The 18,384-nt window shown below is 39.4% G+C and overlaps 1 protein-coding gene across 1 annotated transcript in view; it reads right to left on the bottom strand.

Annotated features, from left to right (window-relative positions):
* Positions 1 to 13,005: 13,005 nt before the first annotated feature.
* FASN3 (Fatty acid synthase 3) overlaps positions 13,006 to 18,384 on the bottom strand; it is a 253,540-nt gene continuing 248,161 nt past the window's right edge. The window contains exons 35-37 of the mRNA XM_072296313.1: positions 16,128 to 16,391; positions 14,595 to 14,840; positions 13,006 to 13,894 (exon numbers count right to left, since the gene is read on the bottom strand). Of these exons, the coding sequence (XP_072152414.1) occupies positions 13,715 to 13,894; positions 14,595 to 14,840; positions 16,128 to 16,391 (690 nt within the window). The 3' untranslated portion in view covers positions 13,006 to 13,714. The remainder of the gene's footprint in view (positions 13,895 to 14,594; positions 14,841 to 16,127; positions 16,392 to 18,384) is intronic.

Raw genomic sequence — 18,384 nt, 5'->3', positions numbered from 1 at the left:
GAGTTATCGCCTCCGAAGCGCCGGAACGATATAAAATGACCCGCTTTTTCGTCACGTTCGGGCCAATCCCCAAAATACTCCATTTTTAATTTCTTTGAAAAGCTGATATGTTGTTCCTGACTCTCTATGGCACCTATATGTCTTTACCGTATCCTGGGGAAACGTTTTGTTCGCGAGTTATAAGCGCGGAAAGGAGCGAAGGTCGGGAAAATCGGCTACTTTGAACTGCGCGCGTCGCATGGGTTAGAAGTAGAACGCCCCCTCCTGCTCAGTTCGGCGAATCACACTCCACTGCCGACTTCGTGTTGTTACCACATGTCTCCTGATCCGTCGCCGCGCGCAGTTTAAAATAGCCGATTTTCCCGACCTTCGCTCCTTTCCGCGCTTATAACTCGCGAACAAAACGTTTCCCCAGGATACGGTAAAGACATATAGGTGCCATAGAGAGTCAGGAACAACATATCAGCTTTTCAAAGAAATTAAAAATGGAGTATTTTGGGATTGGCCCGAACGTGACGAAAAAGCGGGTCATTTTATAGCGTTCCGGCGCTTCGGAGGCGATAACTCGAGTTTAAGTCGACAAAACCCTATGATATTATACATTTTCTGAAAGCTCTTTTCACGCTGAAAACGCTTGTTTAAACCGCGTTCCGAAATATTTAGTGGTTTTCGAGTAAAACATTCGCGACAATTTAGCGGATTTTCAACATTAACCCTGCGCCACTTCCCCCAAAATTTTTTTGGGGACTTGAAACTTTGGGAAAACATGGAGCATTGTTAAATGAATGAATAGGGCAAGTTTCAATGGTATCCGACATGAGCGTGAAATGACCCATTTTGCACGTACCCCTTTTCAAATCTCTACCTCAATTAGGTCAAAAGTCAGGGGGGGGCGACTTTTCAAACACTCTGTATGGACTTTCGCCATTGGACTAATATTGATTGTTAATACTCATTTCTTGTTAAGGAGCTGGTTTCTAGACTTCCCGCTGTGTTATTCGTCTTCCTCGTGAAAGAGCTTGATTCAAAAACGACGATTTCCGCGCCCCCAACCCCCGTCTAAATTTCTTTAAACTTCGTCTTTCGAACACTAATACCTACTTGAGCGCTTCTTTTCCCAAATTTTCAGACTCTTAAAAAATTTTAAGGGGGGGGGGGGGGGGGAGAGTCAAAACGTTTGAGCCTTGATATCTCCCTTACGAGGAAAGATATCGAGGTCCGGTTTGCACGAGAAATCGTCTAAAATTACATTATTTAAGATTTTAAAGGTCTCAATCCCGAAATCATATTTTCAAGTTAACTTGTGCTTTCTCAGTTTTTGAGTCGAAAAAAAATATTTTAACTTAGAAATATACAAAGATCTCAATTTTTAATCTGAACCAAACCAGTTTTTGTACTGTTCGTTTTTTGCGTCCAGCGTGTAAGCTGGGGAACCAGAGGGACAAAGTGTTCGAGAGTTACAGGCGACTATAGTTTCCGCTTTACGCACGCTGACTGATTTTCGCGCTCCATACTATGGTTCCAAAGCCGCATTTGGGTGTCACCAAATCAGATTGAATGTTTAAACCGTGCAAAATAAGTCGCTGAGTTCAGGAATTACAGATACTTCCAAAAAATTCATTTTCTAAAAAAAATTGGTCTCACTTTAATCAAACGGCTCACCGAGTGCTGACGGTTGGCCTCTAAAATAGCAAGGCGGATAAAGAATCGTGGTCGCATTTCGATTTTGGCTGCCATCTTGAAGCGTTGTGATGTCAGGGGGGTACGGGTTTTGCCGTGCAGCGTGCTGCCCCAGGTTGAGCCGGCGGAGCCGGCCCATGTACCCGATACCGCGTATGACCGCGTGACGTCCGGAGGGTACGAAGTGCGACCACCATTCTTTATCCGCCTCGCTAAAGTAGTGCTCTGAAGCTGTAATTTTAAGAAAATGAATTTTTTTGAATTACCTGTGATTTCCAAACGAAGCTACCCTCAAAAATTCCCATAAAGAGCTTGATGCAAAAACGGCTTTTTTCGCCCCCCTCTGGAAGTTCTTCAGACTTTGTCTATTGATTACTCATACTTGAGCGCTTCTTTTCCCAAATTTTCAGACCCCCAAAAAATTTTGGGGGGGAGCTAGGGGGGGTGGAAGTCAAAACCTGTGAACCTCGATATCTCTTGAACAAAGAAAGATATTGAGGTCCGGTTTGGACGAAAAATCGTCTAAAATTGCATACTTTAAGATTCTAAAGGTCGAAATCCCGATATCACATTTTTAAGTTAACATATGTGCTTTTTTCCAGTTTTTAGGTCAAGAAAATTTCTTTTAAACGAAAAATTTACAAAGATCTCAATTTTTTATTTGAACCAAAACCAGTTTTTTAAATTGTTCGTCTTTTTCCGCATCCAACGAGTGGTCGTATAAGCTGGGGAACCAAACGGTTCCGGAGTTATGATCGATTGAAGTTTCCGCTCAACGCGCGCCGACCGATTTTCGCGCGCAAAAAAGTCGGATTTGACTGTTATTAGATCAGATTGAATGTTCAAACTGAGCAAAATGCTTTATTAGGGACTCTTGAGGGTAGCTGAGTTCAGAAATTACCGATACTTCCAAAAAATTCACGTTTTTAAAATTGCAGCTTCGGACAGGACCACTGAGCGGCCGGTCGGCGCTGAGTGGGCCTCTAAAATAGCGCTGCGGAGCTGTAATTTTAAAAACGTGAATTTTTTGGAAGTATCGGTAATTTCTGAACTCAGCGACCCTCAAGAGTCCCTAATAAAGCATTTTGCTCAGTTTGAACATTCAATCTGATCTAATAACAGTCAAATCCGACTTTTTTGCGCGCGAAAGTCGGTCGGCGCGCGTTGAGCGGAAACTTCAATCGATCATAACTCCGGAACCGTTCGGTTCCCCAGCTTATACGACCACTCGTTGGATGCGGAAAAAGACGAACAATTTAAAAAACTGGTTTTGGTTCAAATAAAAAATTGAGATCTTTGTAAATTTTTCGTTTAAAAGAAATTTTCTTGACCTAAAAACTGGAAAAAAGCACATATGTTAACTTAAAAATGTGATATCGGGATTTCGACCTTTAGAATCTTAAAGTATGCAATTTTAGACGATTTTTCGTCCAAACCGGACCTCAATATCTTTCTTTGTTCAAGAGATATCGAGGTTCACAGGTTTTGACTTCCACCCCCCTAGCTCCCCCCCAAAATTTTTTGGGGGTCTGAAAATTTGGGAAAAGAAGCGCTCAAGTATGAATAATCAATAGACAAAGTCTGAAGAACTTCCAGAGGGGGGCGAAAAAAGCCGTTTTTGCATCAAGCTCTTTATTTTGCACGGTTTTAACATTCAATCTGATGAATAACACCCAAAACCGGCTTTGGAACCGAAGTATGGCGCGCGTATAGCGGAAACTTCAATCGTCTATAACTCTCGAAACCTTTGACTCCCCAGCCTAATGTAGGTACCGCTCGTTGGATGCAGAAAAAGACGAACAATTTAAAAAACTGGTTTTGATCCAAATAAAAAATTGAAGAAAAGCACAAAAGTTAACTTGAAAATGTGATTTCGGGATTTTGACCTTAAGAATCTTAAAGAATGTAATTTTAGACGATTTTTCGTCCAAACCGGACTTCGATGTCTTTCTTCGTTCTAGTAGACCCGAATTGGTCAACGAAACAAGGCTCAAATAAAAGCTTATGGTAAGCCAAACTTCCATGCACATTTTTAATCTTGAAGTGACCCCTCGTTTAGGCTCTGCAGCGTTGCCAATTTTAAGTTTGACTTACCATGAGCTTTCATTTGAGCCTTGTTTCGTTTACCAATTCAGGTGTGCTAGTCTGTTGAACCATGATGATCCAGAATTCCTCGATCTTAGCGCATGCAAATGGAATATTGGCAACGCTGCAAGACCTGAGCGAGCGGTCACTTCAAGTTGAAACTTTTCATGGAAGGTTGACTTTCCATAGGCTTTCATGTGAGCCTTGTTTTGTTCACCACTTCGGTTATACTAGTCTGTTGAACCATGATCCCGAATTGACAGGGATAAAATGGGATTAATTGATATTAACGTGGATAAAAGGGAGGAATTTTACCTAAACAGGATTGACAGGGATAAAACGGGTTGTACATTCATTCATTAACCGGGATGAAAGGAAGGATATCGCTCTTTGCTCATCGGTCGTCGATGAATCGTTCAATTTACAGCAGGATTGACAGGGATATAACGGGATTTTTTTATATTAACCGGGAAAAAAGGGAGCAATTTTACCTTTTCGAAAATGCAAGATGGCGAATGTGTCCTAAAATGTTATCTTAGCTTCTGTTCGATCAATCTTGCTGATTTTTGGTATTTGGGGTACTTTTGAACGGGAAACTCGAATTTTTGGTCAAATTTCGAAAATTCGAGAATCCAACATAGTGGATGTGGCCTAAAATGCTATCCCGGCTCCTGTTCGATCGATCTTGCTGATTTTTGGTACCATGGAGTATTTTTGGACGGGAAACCCAAATTCCTAGCTGAATTTCGAAAATTTGAAATTTTTTCAAATTTTGACGATGCCCTTGTTCAGTAATTTTTGATTTGTGCATTTTTTTTTATGTATTTACTACGCATAAGCCACAAGAATTTTCTCCGATATTTTTCGAATTTCAATCCACGAAAAACAAGTTTGAGGTCGCGACTTCTGAGCTCCCCTTTAAACGCTTGTCTCCGAGGAATGAAAGATCCCCTGAGTAAGGTCATTTTCGGCCACATCCACCATCTTGGATTTTCGAATTTTGTAAATTTGACCAAAAATTCGAGTTTCCCGTCCCAAGATACTCCCTGGTACCGCGATTCACCACGTTAGATCGAGCACGAGACAGGATAGCATTTTAGGCTACATCTATTCGTTGGATTCTCGAATTTTCGAAAGTTGACCAAAAATTCGAGTTTCCCGTCCAAGAATACTCCCCGGGTACGAAAAATCAGCAAGATCGATCGAACAGGAGCCGAGATAGCATTATAGACCACATCCCCAATCTTGGATTTTTAAATTTTCAAAAGTTCACGATTCACGGGTTTGTCGACCGATTCACGGGCTTATCGATCAATTCACGGATTTTTCGAATGACTCATGGAATTTTCGATCGATTCACGGATTCGTCGATCGATTCGCAGGTTTTTGATCGATTCACGGTCGTCAATCGAATCAGTGCCGATCGAATGAGCTTCCTCGGATTCTTCATTTTGCAATACGGAACTGTAGCCTTTTTTTGTAATTTTTAGCAACAGTGTGATGTTTTTGAAGAATATGTCAAAGTTTGTTAAAGAAACTCCATAGGTAGTACCTAGCTATAAAATGAACCATCAAACTGCAACATCGATCGTTTTGAGGAAAAACGCTCATGGTTTTTGCAAAAGTTGCTCTCCTGAAAACCCACCATAATGCCTATAGTTTTGAAATGCAAAATGCTATCCATTTGTAAGTAGCGCTGAAGAGTCAATAGGTGCTAGAAAATTGGCCCCTCCCCCCTCTAATTTTTTTACCGTTGCTGATGAAGATTTTACACTTCAGGAAAGTTCGGAGCTCTAACAGCCCCCTAAAATGACTGAGCCTCGGAACCTGCAATTAGGAACTATATAGATTGTTTTCGCACTAACTGCATAGGGGATTGTCACATTTCCCCCCAGGGGAGGATTGTCATCGGGGGAGTGTCACTATTGCACACTGGAGGGTTAACCCGAACAGAGAAAACACCCCTTCCTCCCATCATACGAGGAAGGGAGAAGGTGCATTGTCCTTGCGGAAAGATATTCTACCAAAAACAGGGTGTGCCAAAAATATGGAAACCTACAGACTTGCTAATATTTCGAGAATGGTGGCAAATATTTACACGCAATTTGGACGGGAGGGTTTATAGATTCGATTGACATTGACATGAATCGATCAAAAAATGAAAGCTTGAATCGATCGACACCGACTCGTTCGACAAATTATTGAAAAACGAATCCGACATGATTCAATCGAAAAGTTGGAACGTGAACCGATGGACGTGATTTGATCGGCACTGATTCGATTGACGACCGTGAATCGATCAAAAACCTGCGAATCGACCGTCAAATCCGTGAATCGATTGACAACCCCGTATTCGTTCGAAAAATCCGTGAATTGAACGATAAACCCGTTAATCGGTCAACAAACCCGTGAATCGTGAAATTTTGAAAATTCGAAAATCCAAGATTAGGTTTGTGGCCTAAAATGCTATCTTGGCTCCTTTTCAATCGATCATGTTGATTTTTGGTAATAGGGGGTATTTTTGGACGAGAAACTCGAATTTCTGATCAAATTTTGGAAATTTGAAAATCCAAGATGGTGGATCTGGCCTAAAATGCTATCTCGGCTCCTGTTCGATCGATCTTGCTGATTTTTAGTAGGAGGCGGTATTTTTGGACGGGAAACTCGAATTAGTGGTCAAATCTTGGAAATTACAGACTCCAAGATGGCGGATGTGGCCTAAAATGCTGTCTCGGCTCCTGTTCGATCGATCTTGCTGATTTTTAGTAGGAGGCGGTATTTTTGGACAGGAAACTTGAATTTCTGATCAAATTTTGAAAATTCGAAAATCCAAGATGGTGGATGTGGCCGAAAATGACCTTACTTGAGTAAGTATCCCCTGGGGGATCTTCCATTCCTCGGAAACACGCGTTTAAATGGGAGCTCAGAAGACGTGACCTCAAACTTGTTTTTCGTGGATTGAAATGCGAAAAATATCGAAGAAAATTATTGTGGCTTATGCGTAGTAAATACTTAAAAAAAATGCAAAAATCAAAACTTACTGAACAAGCTTATCGTCAAAATTTGAAAAAATTTCAATTTTCGAAACTCGGCTGGGAATTCGAGTTTCCCGTCCTAAAATACCCCCTATACAACCATGATTCACCATTATAGATCGAGCAACCTGAGATAGCATTTTAAGCCACATCCGCCATCTTGGATTTTCAAATTTTTAAAATTTGATCAGAAATTCAAGCTTCCCGCCCAAAAATACCCTGATACCAAAATTCAACATGATCGATTGAACAGGAGCTGAGATTGCATTTTAGGCCTCATACCTAATCTTGGATTTTCGAATTTTCAAAATTTGACCAGAAAGTCGTGTTTCCCGTCCAAAAATACCCCATGAAACCAAAAATCAGCATGATCGATCGAACAGGAGCCAATATAGCATTTTAGGCCACATCCGACATCTTGAATTTTCAAAATTTGAACAGAAAATTCGAGTTTCCCGTCCAAAAATACCGCCCGGTACCAAAAATCAGCAAGATCGATCGAATAGGAGCCGAGATAGGATACTGCCGTCCTGCAGCTTATAGTTCCGAATTGCAAAATGGGAAATCCGAGTTTCGCATTACGGAATAGGGAACCTTAGTATAGGTCCCGATTGCAAAATAAACCTCGCGTGATCCTGCGACGGCTAATTTTTGCGGGGTCGCTGAAGTGGGATAAACATGGTTTTTGAGGATTTTCTTTTTCTCAATAGTAAGTAAATACCCTCCTGATACGGAATTCATCACGAAAAAAAATCGAAAATTTGACCCTAGTTGCTTATTGCATAAAGCCGTCCGTACACAGGGTTATCCAAAAGTCACTGACCACCCCTGCAACTTTTTTCCAAATTGAGATAGAAGTTTGAAACTTTGGCAATGTTCCTCGGTCTGAAGTAGCAACTTTTTGGTCCCCCCAAAATTTTGGGGGGCAGCCCCCCCTAAGGGAGGCGGGGCTAACTTTTTTTTTTTCAAATAGCAACCCCCCCCCCCCTTTGTGTTACCTCATTCGAAAGATAATAAAAAAAGAAAATTTTTGGCGCAAACCGCAGGTCAAAATGTTGATTTTTGACAAAATGGTGGCCGGTCAAAGTTCAAAATGGCGGAAATCTGACATCTCCGTTATTTATTGACAGATTGGCGTTAAACTCGGTATCTTAGGGTATTTCGAGACGAGAAAACCATTCTGGCATTGGTTTTCCAGAAAAGTCGGTCCTTTCCAAAATGGCGGCCTAGCGCGGGAAGTGGATATTTAGGCTGCTTTTCGTTGGACTTGCATGAAACTTGGTATCCGGGGGTATTTCGGCACAAGAAGAACGAATCTTTCATTGGCTATCTGAAATTCCGACAATTTTCAAAATGGCGGCGGGAAAATGGCGGGAAATTAGTTTTACGGCTGTTTACCGATGGACTCGCACGAAATTCGATATCTTGGTGGTTTTGGCTGGATAAAAAAGAATCTTTCATTACATTGTTGAATTACTAAATAATCGATAGGCGGCGGTTACAATGGCGGCTTAGAGCGGGAAATGGATATTTAGGCTGCTTATCGTTAGATTTGTATGAGACCAGGTATCCGGGGGTCTTTCGGCACGAGAAGAACGAATCTTTGATCGGATTTTTGAAATTTCGAAAAACTTTAAAATGGCGGGGAAAAAATGACGGGAAATCCATATCACCGGCCATAACACCGATTTTTCCGCCGTATTTCAAAAATCTAATGAAAGAATCATTTTTTCGAGCCAAAAACAACCAGAGTATCGCCTTTCGTGCAAATCTATTGGTAAACAGTCGTGATATGGATTTTCCGTCATTTTCCCCCCGCCATTTTAAAGTTTTTCGAAATTTCAAAAATCCAATGAAAGATTCGTTCTTCTCGTGCCGAAAATCCCCCGGATACCAAGTCTCATTGTATGATATTTGTAAATCTATTATAAATTATATCGTATTTGTAATATAACGATAAGCAGCCTAAATATCCTTTTCCCGCTCTAACCCGCCATTTTAACCACCGCCATTTTGAAAAAGACTGACTTTTCTGGAAATCTAATGCCAGAGTCATTTTTCTCGTCCCGAAAACCTTAGGATTCCGAGTTTCAGACCAATCCGCCGAAAAAAAACCAGGATGCCAAATTTCCGCCATTTTGAACTTTAACCGGCCGCCATCTTGTCAAAAATTAACATTTTGACCTGCGGTTTGCGCCAAAAATTTTATTTTTTTATTATCTTCCGAATGAGGTAACACAAAGGGGGGGGGGTTGCTATTTGAAAAAAAAAGTTAGCCCCCTCCCCAAAATTTTTGGAGGACCAAAAATTTGCTATTTAGACCGAGGAAGATTGCCAAAGTTTCAAACTTCTATCTGAATCAGGAAAAAAGTTACAGGGGTGGTAGGTGACTTTTGGATAACCCTGTACAGTGCAGTTGCAGATGCACAAAAAAGATGTAGTATTGTAAAAAAAAAAAAAAAGTGTGTTCTATACGTCTATGGACCGATTTTATGCAACGGGAGAATTCATGTAACCTTGTCGTCCTATCGTCAATTTTTGTTTATCCACAAATTTCTTTTTGTTTCTTTTTCTATGAGACGGCAGGAAACTGGGGAAAATTCGTCAGACTCCTAGCAGGTCTCAAGCCAATTTTTTTCCAAGGGAGAAGTTAGAAATGTAACATGTGGTGACGTTTTATGTAACCGGGGTCCTTTTGTCATGGGAACGGAGTTCCCCATGTTGTCATGGGAACGGAGCTCCCCATGAATTTACAATCGTTCCGTTGCTACTGCTATGTGATTCCCTATGTCTCTGCGACCTTGAGCGAATCGCCCACTCTTCGATCTTTGATTAATTTTTGGATTTATCAAAAATCGTTGTGTTTTTTAGCCAATCGTGTCTCTACGTCAAGTTGTGTAGAATTCTAAAATTCGCTTTCCGCGAGTTTTTTTTCGCCTTGAGATGTCGTGTCTGACTGGTAAATCTGCGCAGAACCACCAAAAAACGAATTTAGGCAAATTCTTTTTTTTGGGAGGTTCCGATTGGTTATTTTTCGCCATCAGTTTTCTGTTCGTTGGTGTAAAAGATCGCCTATCTCGCTGGCTCTTGAGAAGCCGCCATTATCCCACCTCAAATTTTAAAAATAGAAATAAAGAAATAATAACCATCGTACCAGGTGGAAAATTGCTCTGGAGGACTCGTTACGGACAAAGAAGTCGTTCGAACAGAGTGTATCTAACAAGAATTCATGTTAATGATGTTTGAGAAGAAAAAAAATGTATTCGTGTATAAAAAAATTTTGGAAATTTACGTTCCATTACCCGAAACTCTTCATCTGGTACAAACCAACGGATACATCTTGCATTTCCTATTATAAAACTAGGTACCAATCTCAGAGAGATATGCGGTAATCCTGATGTCTAAAAGTTAAAACCATGAAAAGTAATGCAAAGTGAAAAGTGTCACCAGAATTACAACTAAACACGGTTTTCTGACCAACTCTTTTCACATCAAACAAAACCTGAAAGTGCGTGAAGTAGATAATAGGTATTCTCATATAGATGGATGCATATGGCTTCGGAAAATGTTTGGTTTTTATAGTTTCAAGAATTTTTTTTTATTTAAAACAAGTTGGAAACGTCAATTCTCCCGTTAAATAAATCGGACCGGATCCGTTAAGATGTGTGACTGAAGATCAAAAATATTCAAAAGAGCCACGACCCTAGGTAAAAATAAAGAAGGTCGCAAAACGTGACATTCCGGTCAATTTTCACATTGTGGGGATCCAGGGCTAACTATACTTTTTTGATCTGTTGTATGGATGAGTCAGAGCTGTTACGTGCTTCAATTTGAATGTTGTGCCCCCTCCCTCCCAAGTAGCATTTGTCAACAGAAAAATCGCTAAATATTGAGATTTTATCGGCGATAAAATCGCCAGAATCATCAACATCTGAGCGATTATCCTCGACCTTTTCGCGGTAAATAAATTGCGCTTTTATCGCCCGAAAATTTATCGCGATTATTTCGAAATGAAAACCGCGATAAATGGCGATTTCATTTCAATTTTATCGACGAAAATTGATCATGATTTCTATCGAACCAAAAATTGCGATGAGTAGCGATTTAATCGCCATATATCGCATTTTTTAATGCGATAATATCCCGATATATTGCCACCGATATAATTGCGATAACCAACCGATAAAATCGCTGATTATTGCGATCACTGCCACTTGGGCCACTTTCTTGAACCTTAGGCGTGGCAATTTCTAAAATTTGTGCTATGTTTGGCCCCTCGAGAAGATTTTCTTGAAAAGGACATTCCGTATGGCAGAGTGCACCACGATCGATTTTTAACTATTTTACTGCATTCAATTTATCTCAAGGTGCTGATCAAAAGTGATCATTGCTTCAACTTTCTACTTTGCACCGTTTTCACACAGTGCGCCCGGAACGCCTCCTCTATTCGGCGATAAAGAGTCAAAAAGGACAAGGCATTCGGAACAGGTCTGATGTTCATAAGGAAAAACGTAGCGAGTGTCAGTCTTCTTATCTATTCCACTTGCTCTGGGCCTATCTCCCTCCTGCTCTCGTCCGTTTGACGTTCACTGTTTTTCTCCGACTTTCCTATTCTTATGCTCCTCACGAATCTGATTTGGACGGTCAAGCAAAGAGGCGGACAGAATCCAAGATAAAACTGCCACTCGATGCTGGAGTTGGCCCTGGTTTCTTTGTTGATACACAGCCGACCGTTCACTCGAGTGTTGAAATGAAGAATCTTTCTGACTCTTTATCGCCGAATAATTGAAGTGTTCCGGACGTATTGTGCGAAAACAGTGCATCGTAGAAAGGTGGCGCAATGGTTACTCTTGATCAGCAACGTGCGATGAATTGAATGCAATAAAAAAATTAAAAATCGATCGTGGTGCACTTTCCCATGAGGAGTGTGCGGGGTCCTTTGGCGACGTAGAAAAAAATTACACGTATAATTTTATTCATTTTTGCCAGTTTTACATAAACCCCTTTTCACAAAAACGTAAGTCATACAATTTTAAAAATATTCAATTTTTAATTTTCAAAAAAGTCAGTTTTCATTTACACAAAAATGTGTTTTTTTAATTTTTGAGGAAAATGTATTTTTTTAAATTTTTATGAAAAGGAACCAATGTATTTTTACATTTTCTAGGAAATGTATTTTTTTAAGTTTCAAGGAAATGTATTTTTTTAAATTTTCAAGAAAATTTACTTTTTACATTTTCCAGAAAATTTATTTTTTAAATAATCAATAAATTTTTTTAAGAATTTTCCAAAATTTCTATTTTTTAAGTTTCAGAAATTTTCAGGTAAATGTTTTTTACAATATTGAAGTTTCTGTTTTTATGATTTGAAATTAATATTTTTTAAAATTTCTATCGACATCTCTACTTTCCAATTTTTTATTTTAATTTCTATCTTTACATTTTTAAAATTGCTGTAAGGTTCAAGTTCGTTAGCAGGTAAAGAGACTAAAGTCTAACTCTCCATCTCACTCAACTGCCGGAAGAATGGTCCGACTTAGACTAACCTTGTTGTACTTCGCTCAATCTTTGTATTTCTCTGCTCTTTGCCCCTCTCTACCATTGCGATGGCATTATCCAAGGGGGATCAATCAGATCGTAAAATGTATTCCGATCTGCTTGATCTTCACCTTCCTCTGGCGGAAATTTTTCCGTCTATTATCGGGTTCAGGCATTTTGAAGCATTATTAAAAATGGGCTGAAATTTAGGGTAGGTATAGTAGGTGCTGACATTGTTTATGTTGACATTGGATATGTTATCCTGAAATGCTCCACTGTTGTTTCCCACCTTCAGATTTGGAGGTATTGTGAATTTTTCATGTAGACTTCGGTAAAACCACCCTGGAGTTTCAAAGCAAGACTGAGGAAAAAGTGTTCAGCTCAGGTGCTCAGGCAGATGCATTGGAATACTAAGCTGGGGTCACGCAGAGCGATCTGCATCAATGTGGGTCTTTGTGGACGTCATCAATCCCAGCTGAGCATCCCGTAAAATCCGAAACGGCATCGAAACGTTGTCATGAACATGACGCTCATAACGCTCAGTTTGATTCTCGCACCATCGTGCCATCGCTGCTGAACAACTTCCACTCTACACTACATCTTCACGGTTTACTTTGATTTTTGCAGAACTTACAAATTTGTTCAAAGACAAAGAAATAAGACCAGACTTGCAGGAAAAGTTGTATTGACTAGTTAGCTTACAAAAGATTTTTTGTGAATTTATTAGAAAACCCGCTTTCGATGTCTACTCCCCGAATGGGAAATTTGGGTATTAGAAGTCCTTGAGGAACCGGTGAATTTTCTTTAATTCGTTGAAGAAAACGGAATTTCACTTTGCAGAATAATTCTCCAAGGACTACTAATCCCCGAAATGTCATTAAAAATAGGAAACGAACATCAGAGGCAAACTCCTCGTCAGTAGCGTAACTATACTGTGTCCAGCGAGTAATGGCATTTGGCAAATTGGAATTAAAGGTACGATGTGGTGGCGGCGAGCCGCTACCGTCTTCTGTCAATACGCCGAATCAGGTTTTCGCCGCACAATGGATCGCGGTGCTGCAGTGACGTGCTATAGACTATACCTATATTGGGAACAAATTAGTTGAAGATTGACTCAATCTCTTTCAGGTGCTTTAAGCTTTCATCAGAGGCAGGGTATTAACATGAGTTCTTATATTGGCGATGATCCAAAAATCTTGAGATACAGATTTTTAATCGGCGATCAATACTATCCACTCTGCGAAGGGGAAAAATTGGCCATGTTGATACGTGACGAGGGTGAGAGCGGCTGCGCTACTACTACACAGTGTCTTTTATTCCGATATACCAAGCACCTTAACTTGCTAGACGGAGTATACGCTATTGGCAGTTATCTGATCAGACACGCCGTTGTTCCTCTTGAAGACTGGCAAGGTTGCTTTGCGACATAATGGCCTGCTTGAAGTCTTGATCATCTTTTTCAACTAGTTTCATTATAATGTCAGCCGTTTTCTTGTTTTCAAGAATTGTTAAGTGATTGCCATCCACAAAGAAAACGTCTACTGGTTTAACGCAGAACTGAAAAAGAGTAAAATAAAATATTGTTATAAGTCAAGAATTGTATTACTTGATTGAAAATAACTACCTGGGTGGGTGAGTCAAAAGTTCAAAAAGATGCCAACTGTGGAGCCTCCTTAAAAGTTCAAGCAAGACACTGCTGGACTCTCAGAAATCTCCCAACAAAAGCTGGTTGTAGCGTCTATGGAGCTATTTTGGTCATATTTTCGGGGGTGACCATCTCCTTGCTACCCTGGCCAGTCCGTGCCTGAATTACTTAGATTTGTTGTAATAATAATAATATAGCTTTATTTCGGCCGGCGTTCCAGAAACAAACTCACGTTCGTATTTACAAACAGGTGCCTCGGATTGTGCCGATCTAAATCTCATCAGTCTTTTCAAAGATAATTTTTTATGGCCAAACAGCAGTTCTTCAGTTGAACTTAAGATGATAGTTGTTTATTAGATTAAGGTTTTGTATTTGACTCTCCATGACGTTTCTAAGCTAATTGAAATTTAGTAACGTGTCATTCATAGGTATATTTCGCTCTCAAGGGAATTCCTTTAATTTTAATTTCTTTTATAACAATAATTGAAACTATTAGATGATTAATTCAACATTGATCTTTAAGTATGCAATTAATACGCGAGTATCTAAAATAATCTCTGAGCATTTATTAGTAAGTCTTTTGAGTGATTACGGGTCTCGTGGGAAACTTACCTGAGAAAGGCCATAGTCCTCTGCGAAAGGCATTGATTGTTCTGACGGTCTAATGAGTACGACAGGTGAGTTGATAAATTTACTGGAGGGAATTTCATAATTTAGAACTGATTTAATACGTGTGATGCCAGCAACCATGAGGAGTTTTTGATATCTCTTACTGTGTTTAATGTCTTCAGGTGAGGCTGACACCACATACTCAATTCGAGAGTTTAGGTCTGGAACACTATACAATGTTTGCACCAACTAAAAGAAAAACAAAATTCTCTTTAGGTTGTTGCATTTTCCTATAATTTATAAGAACAAAGAGCCTCCGAGAAAAAGGGCCTTTTATGGCCCCTTTTCTATGGTGGCCCTGGGATTTCACTTGTATGTGGCCTAAATGAAACCTAATAATAGGACAAGCCTCCAGTAAAATTTTTTGCTTGAGTATACATCTGGTTTCGGAGGCTCTGTGTTGCAAAGTTTTGATACCTAATTCAGTTCCTTTTAGAAATCTTAATATTTTTAAATGATTTCGCTTCCAAAAACCATCTTCAAAGTAGACTATGCAATACTTTCACAAAGCAAAAATGAAGCATTATGACAAAGCAAATCTCCAGTAAAATTTTCGACATATGCTGAAGATTTTTTATGGCGGTGCGATGTTGCAAAGTTTACCTTCTTGAAATTTAAAAATACTCATATTTTCAAGTTGACTCTCTCAAACCCGATTTCAGTAAATATCTAACTATACTTTGAGGCATGCAATTAACAATTTGTGGAACTGGATGCAAAGTTGAATTGATATAAGGATACAATGATTTTGGGTGACACACCCTTGCAAAGTTTACACCTTTAATCTCGGAAAATGTCTATTTTATCTTGATATCTCGTTAGAGACATAGTCTAAAGAATATGTCGATGATTAATATTGTAAAGCAAAGTGTCAAAGACTTACATTACCTACTCCTACCCAGGTAGCACAGTGCAACGAAAATATGGAAATTAAATTGCACTTTAATTTCAGTACAATTGTAATTTTTTTACCATTAAATTGCATAATTATCAACAAAATGAGCTCCATGCGTCAGAAAGATAGGCAATAGTCAGTGCAATGAAAACCTGCAACTTTATTTCAATTTATTTGCAAAAAGTTTCAATAAATGGGGCCCCTTCAAATAGGACCTAGACAGCATACACAACACTCAGTTGAATTGCAATATTTTGACTAGAATTGCTACTTATTGCACGCTGTGCAATTGGGTAAATGACACTTGATAATAAAAATGACACTGCTGCCAATTTTATTTATTTTCTTTTGACATTCAATTTTAAAATAAGGATAGGTACGGAGGTACCTGCTGCGAATAATTATCTGATTTCAAAATCTAATCTGAGAGAATTTAGGTACTTTGCTTCGTGAATTGCTCAATGAACCTTCGTTAATAGTTAGGAGACAGACAGCGTTTCGTACTTAATATTGTAAATAAATATTTACACTAGACCTAACTATACTTTAGCAGCTATTTTACAAATTTTCTAAAGTATTACCTCTGTTGTGTCTTGTGGCCAGACTAAATCAACAATCCTCATTATGACTTTAACTTGCAGCTCATCTTCTTTTGATTTCTCACCATCACTTAGCGCCAACGTCGACATTGTTTTTAAAAATTGTGGCGATGAGTCAACTAGCCAAATCTTCCCACTTATGTTCTCGCTCTCTAGAATACGAGCGACTTCCAGTGCTACCATTCCTCCAAATGAATAGCCACATATGTTGAATTCTTTCCCTTGGCGCAGTCTCTTTTTGATGTGCTGGAAAATAATTATGATGGATTGGGTAAGAGGCTTTTTTGAATAATCAATCCCGAGTTTATGAGACTACTAGCCGTTCTGGACGCGCTTTGCGCGTCCGTCACGGCCAGCCAAGGGGCTGCGCCCCCTGGACCCCCGATCACTCGCTACGCGAGAAACATTCGCCTCGCTCCGCGAGCAATTTTACTCAGTGATTGAACATTTGATCACTAAGATGTATACATTTTGGAGACTCTGGAGGCAAAAATGATTTCGTCACAGAACCTTGTTGCCGGAGCGTGTCATCATTTGCACATGAATAGATGTGTGGAGATGAAGCGATGATGGGGATCGATCATTTCTTCAAAAACGCATTTGACTGGGACGTCATCCCATCGGGTGACGGGAAAAGACAATCCATGGATCTTCTTCCACGATTTGACTTGCTGAAGTGGCAAAAGTTCATCTTTACCTCTTAAGAAGATTATCGGTGGCGTAGGGGTCTGAAAACTGCTCAACGATAGTATAGTTCGAGTTCCGAATCGCAATGAGCCCACTCGTGTTTTTTTTTTTTTTATACTTTCATCGCATATAAATTTCTCTGATGTTTTTGTTTTATTCTCTCTGATTGCATATTAGTATAATCATATCCTCATTTCATTACCTTTCCCTTTCCTTTTTCCCTTTCTGTAGCATCTGTGTCCATTTACAATTATAATTTTAAAATAGCTTTCCCTTAGTATACAATTGCTGCTTCAAACGGAATCAATTGTTTTAATGACATTTCCGGCTAAATCGTGGATTTTCCCAGGAAGGCAGCCTCTCTTCCCTCCCGGACTCTATTGTTGCCAGATAAGTTGCTTTTTTAGCACTTTTCCCAATTCAAATCCATGTAAAATATTCACATTTATCGCACAATCTGGCAACCTCTCGAGTGAAATAGAAAAAGGTAGAATCGCTGAAAGTCTGAATCCTTCGAAGTTTACTTATATTAATGATGATAAGGTCCTCTGAAAAAGAGAACTGCACGTTGTAACCAATATTTGGACTTCGACTTTAGTGATATTATTGAAATCTATATTCCTGATCCTCAAATCTTTGGACTTTGGACTGGTACTGTTTGGGACCCCGAAATGACTCCACTCTTTAACGCCTGCAGCTTGAAGTTTCACTCAATTTAAATGGTGAAGCAGTCAGTGAATTCCGGTTTAAGTAAGCACTCTTAATTTTTTTGCAAGAACAAGCGCAGAATTGCCCAGAGTGTGTGACTGAGGCAGATAAAGATATGAAACAGTATATAATAATTTAATGAAATTCTTGACATAAAGTACGTGAGTGCATGAATGTTCATAGACGAGCTTTTTTAAATCGGAAAAAAATTATCCATGTCCTAAAATGTCCAAAATTTTATGCATTACTCACTTCTATTCATTTTTTCTTTCCTTATTCTTTTTAATTTGCATGAAATATTTTACATTAAAAAGGTTTTTTATTTCATGTATAAAACTGAGTGTGGAAATGAAACCCCAAGGGTCATTTTGAAAGAATTTACCTGCACCACATTAAGGGTGATCGTGGCCCCGGGATGAACTGGAAGTAGGGTAGAAATAGGAATTTAAGGCCAGTGAAATATCCAACAGCGTTGCCGGACGGTGCAGAAAAATACGAATTAAATTACAGTGTTGTATGGCGGGTATTGTACATATGGCAACGCTGTAAAAAGGTATTGTATGTTGCCCCTTCATATTCCGGATTATGCAATGGTGTATGTAGCCCCTGCGGGTTATGTAATGGTGCATGTTGCCACTTCAAGATGGCGGTTATGCAACAGTGTTGCCGGACGGTGCACATAAAATTATTTAATTATCGGTGAAATTTGGCAACATCGAATTTTCCAGTGTTGCCAGATGGTGCAAGTAATTAAATAATTTTTCGGTATATTGTTGTCAGATTGTGCAAAAAATTCGGAATTTCGGACTTTTAATATTTTCGGCATCGATCGACCGTCTCCTCC

This window comes from Bemisia tabaci, chromosome 2 (genome assembly GCF_918797505.1).
Source record: "Bemisia tabaci chromosome 2, PGI_BMITA_v3".
In the NCBI taxonomy this organism is placed as follows: Eukaryota; Metazoa; Arthropoda; class Insecta; order Hemiptera; family Aleyrodidae; genus Bemisia; species Bemisia tabaci.
The sequence above is the reverse complement of the archived record's forward strand: the minus strand, read 5'-3'. Positions and strand labels throughout refer to the sequence as shown.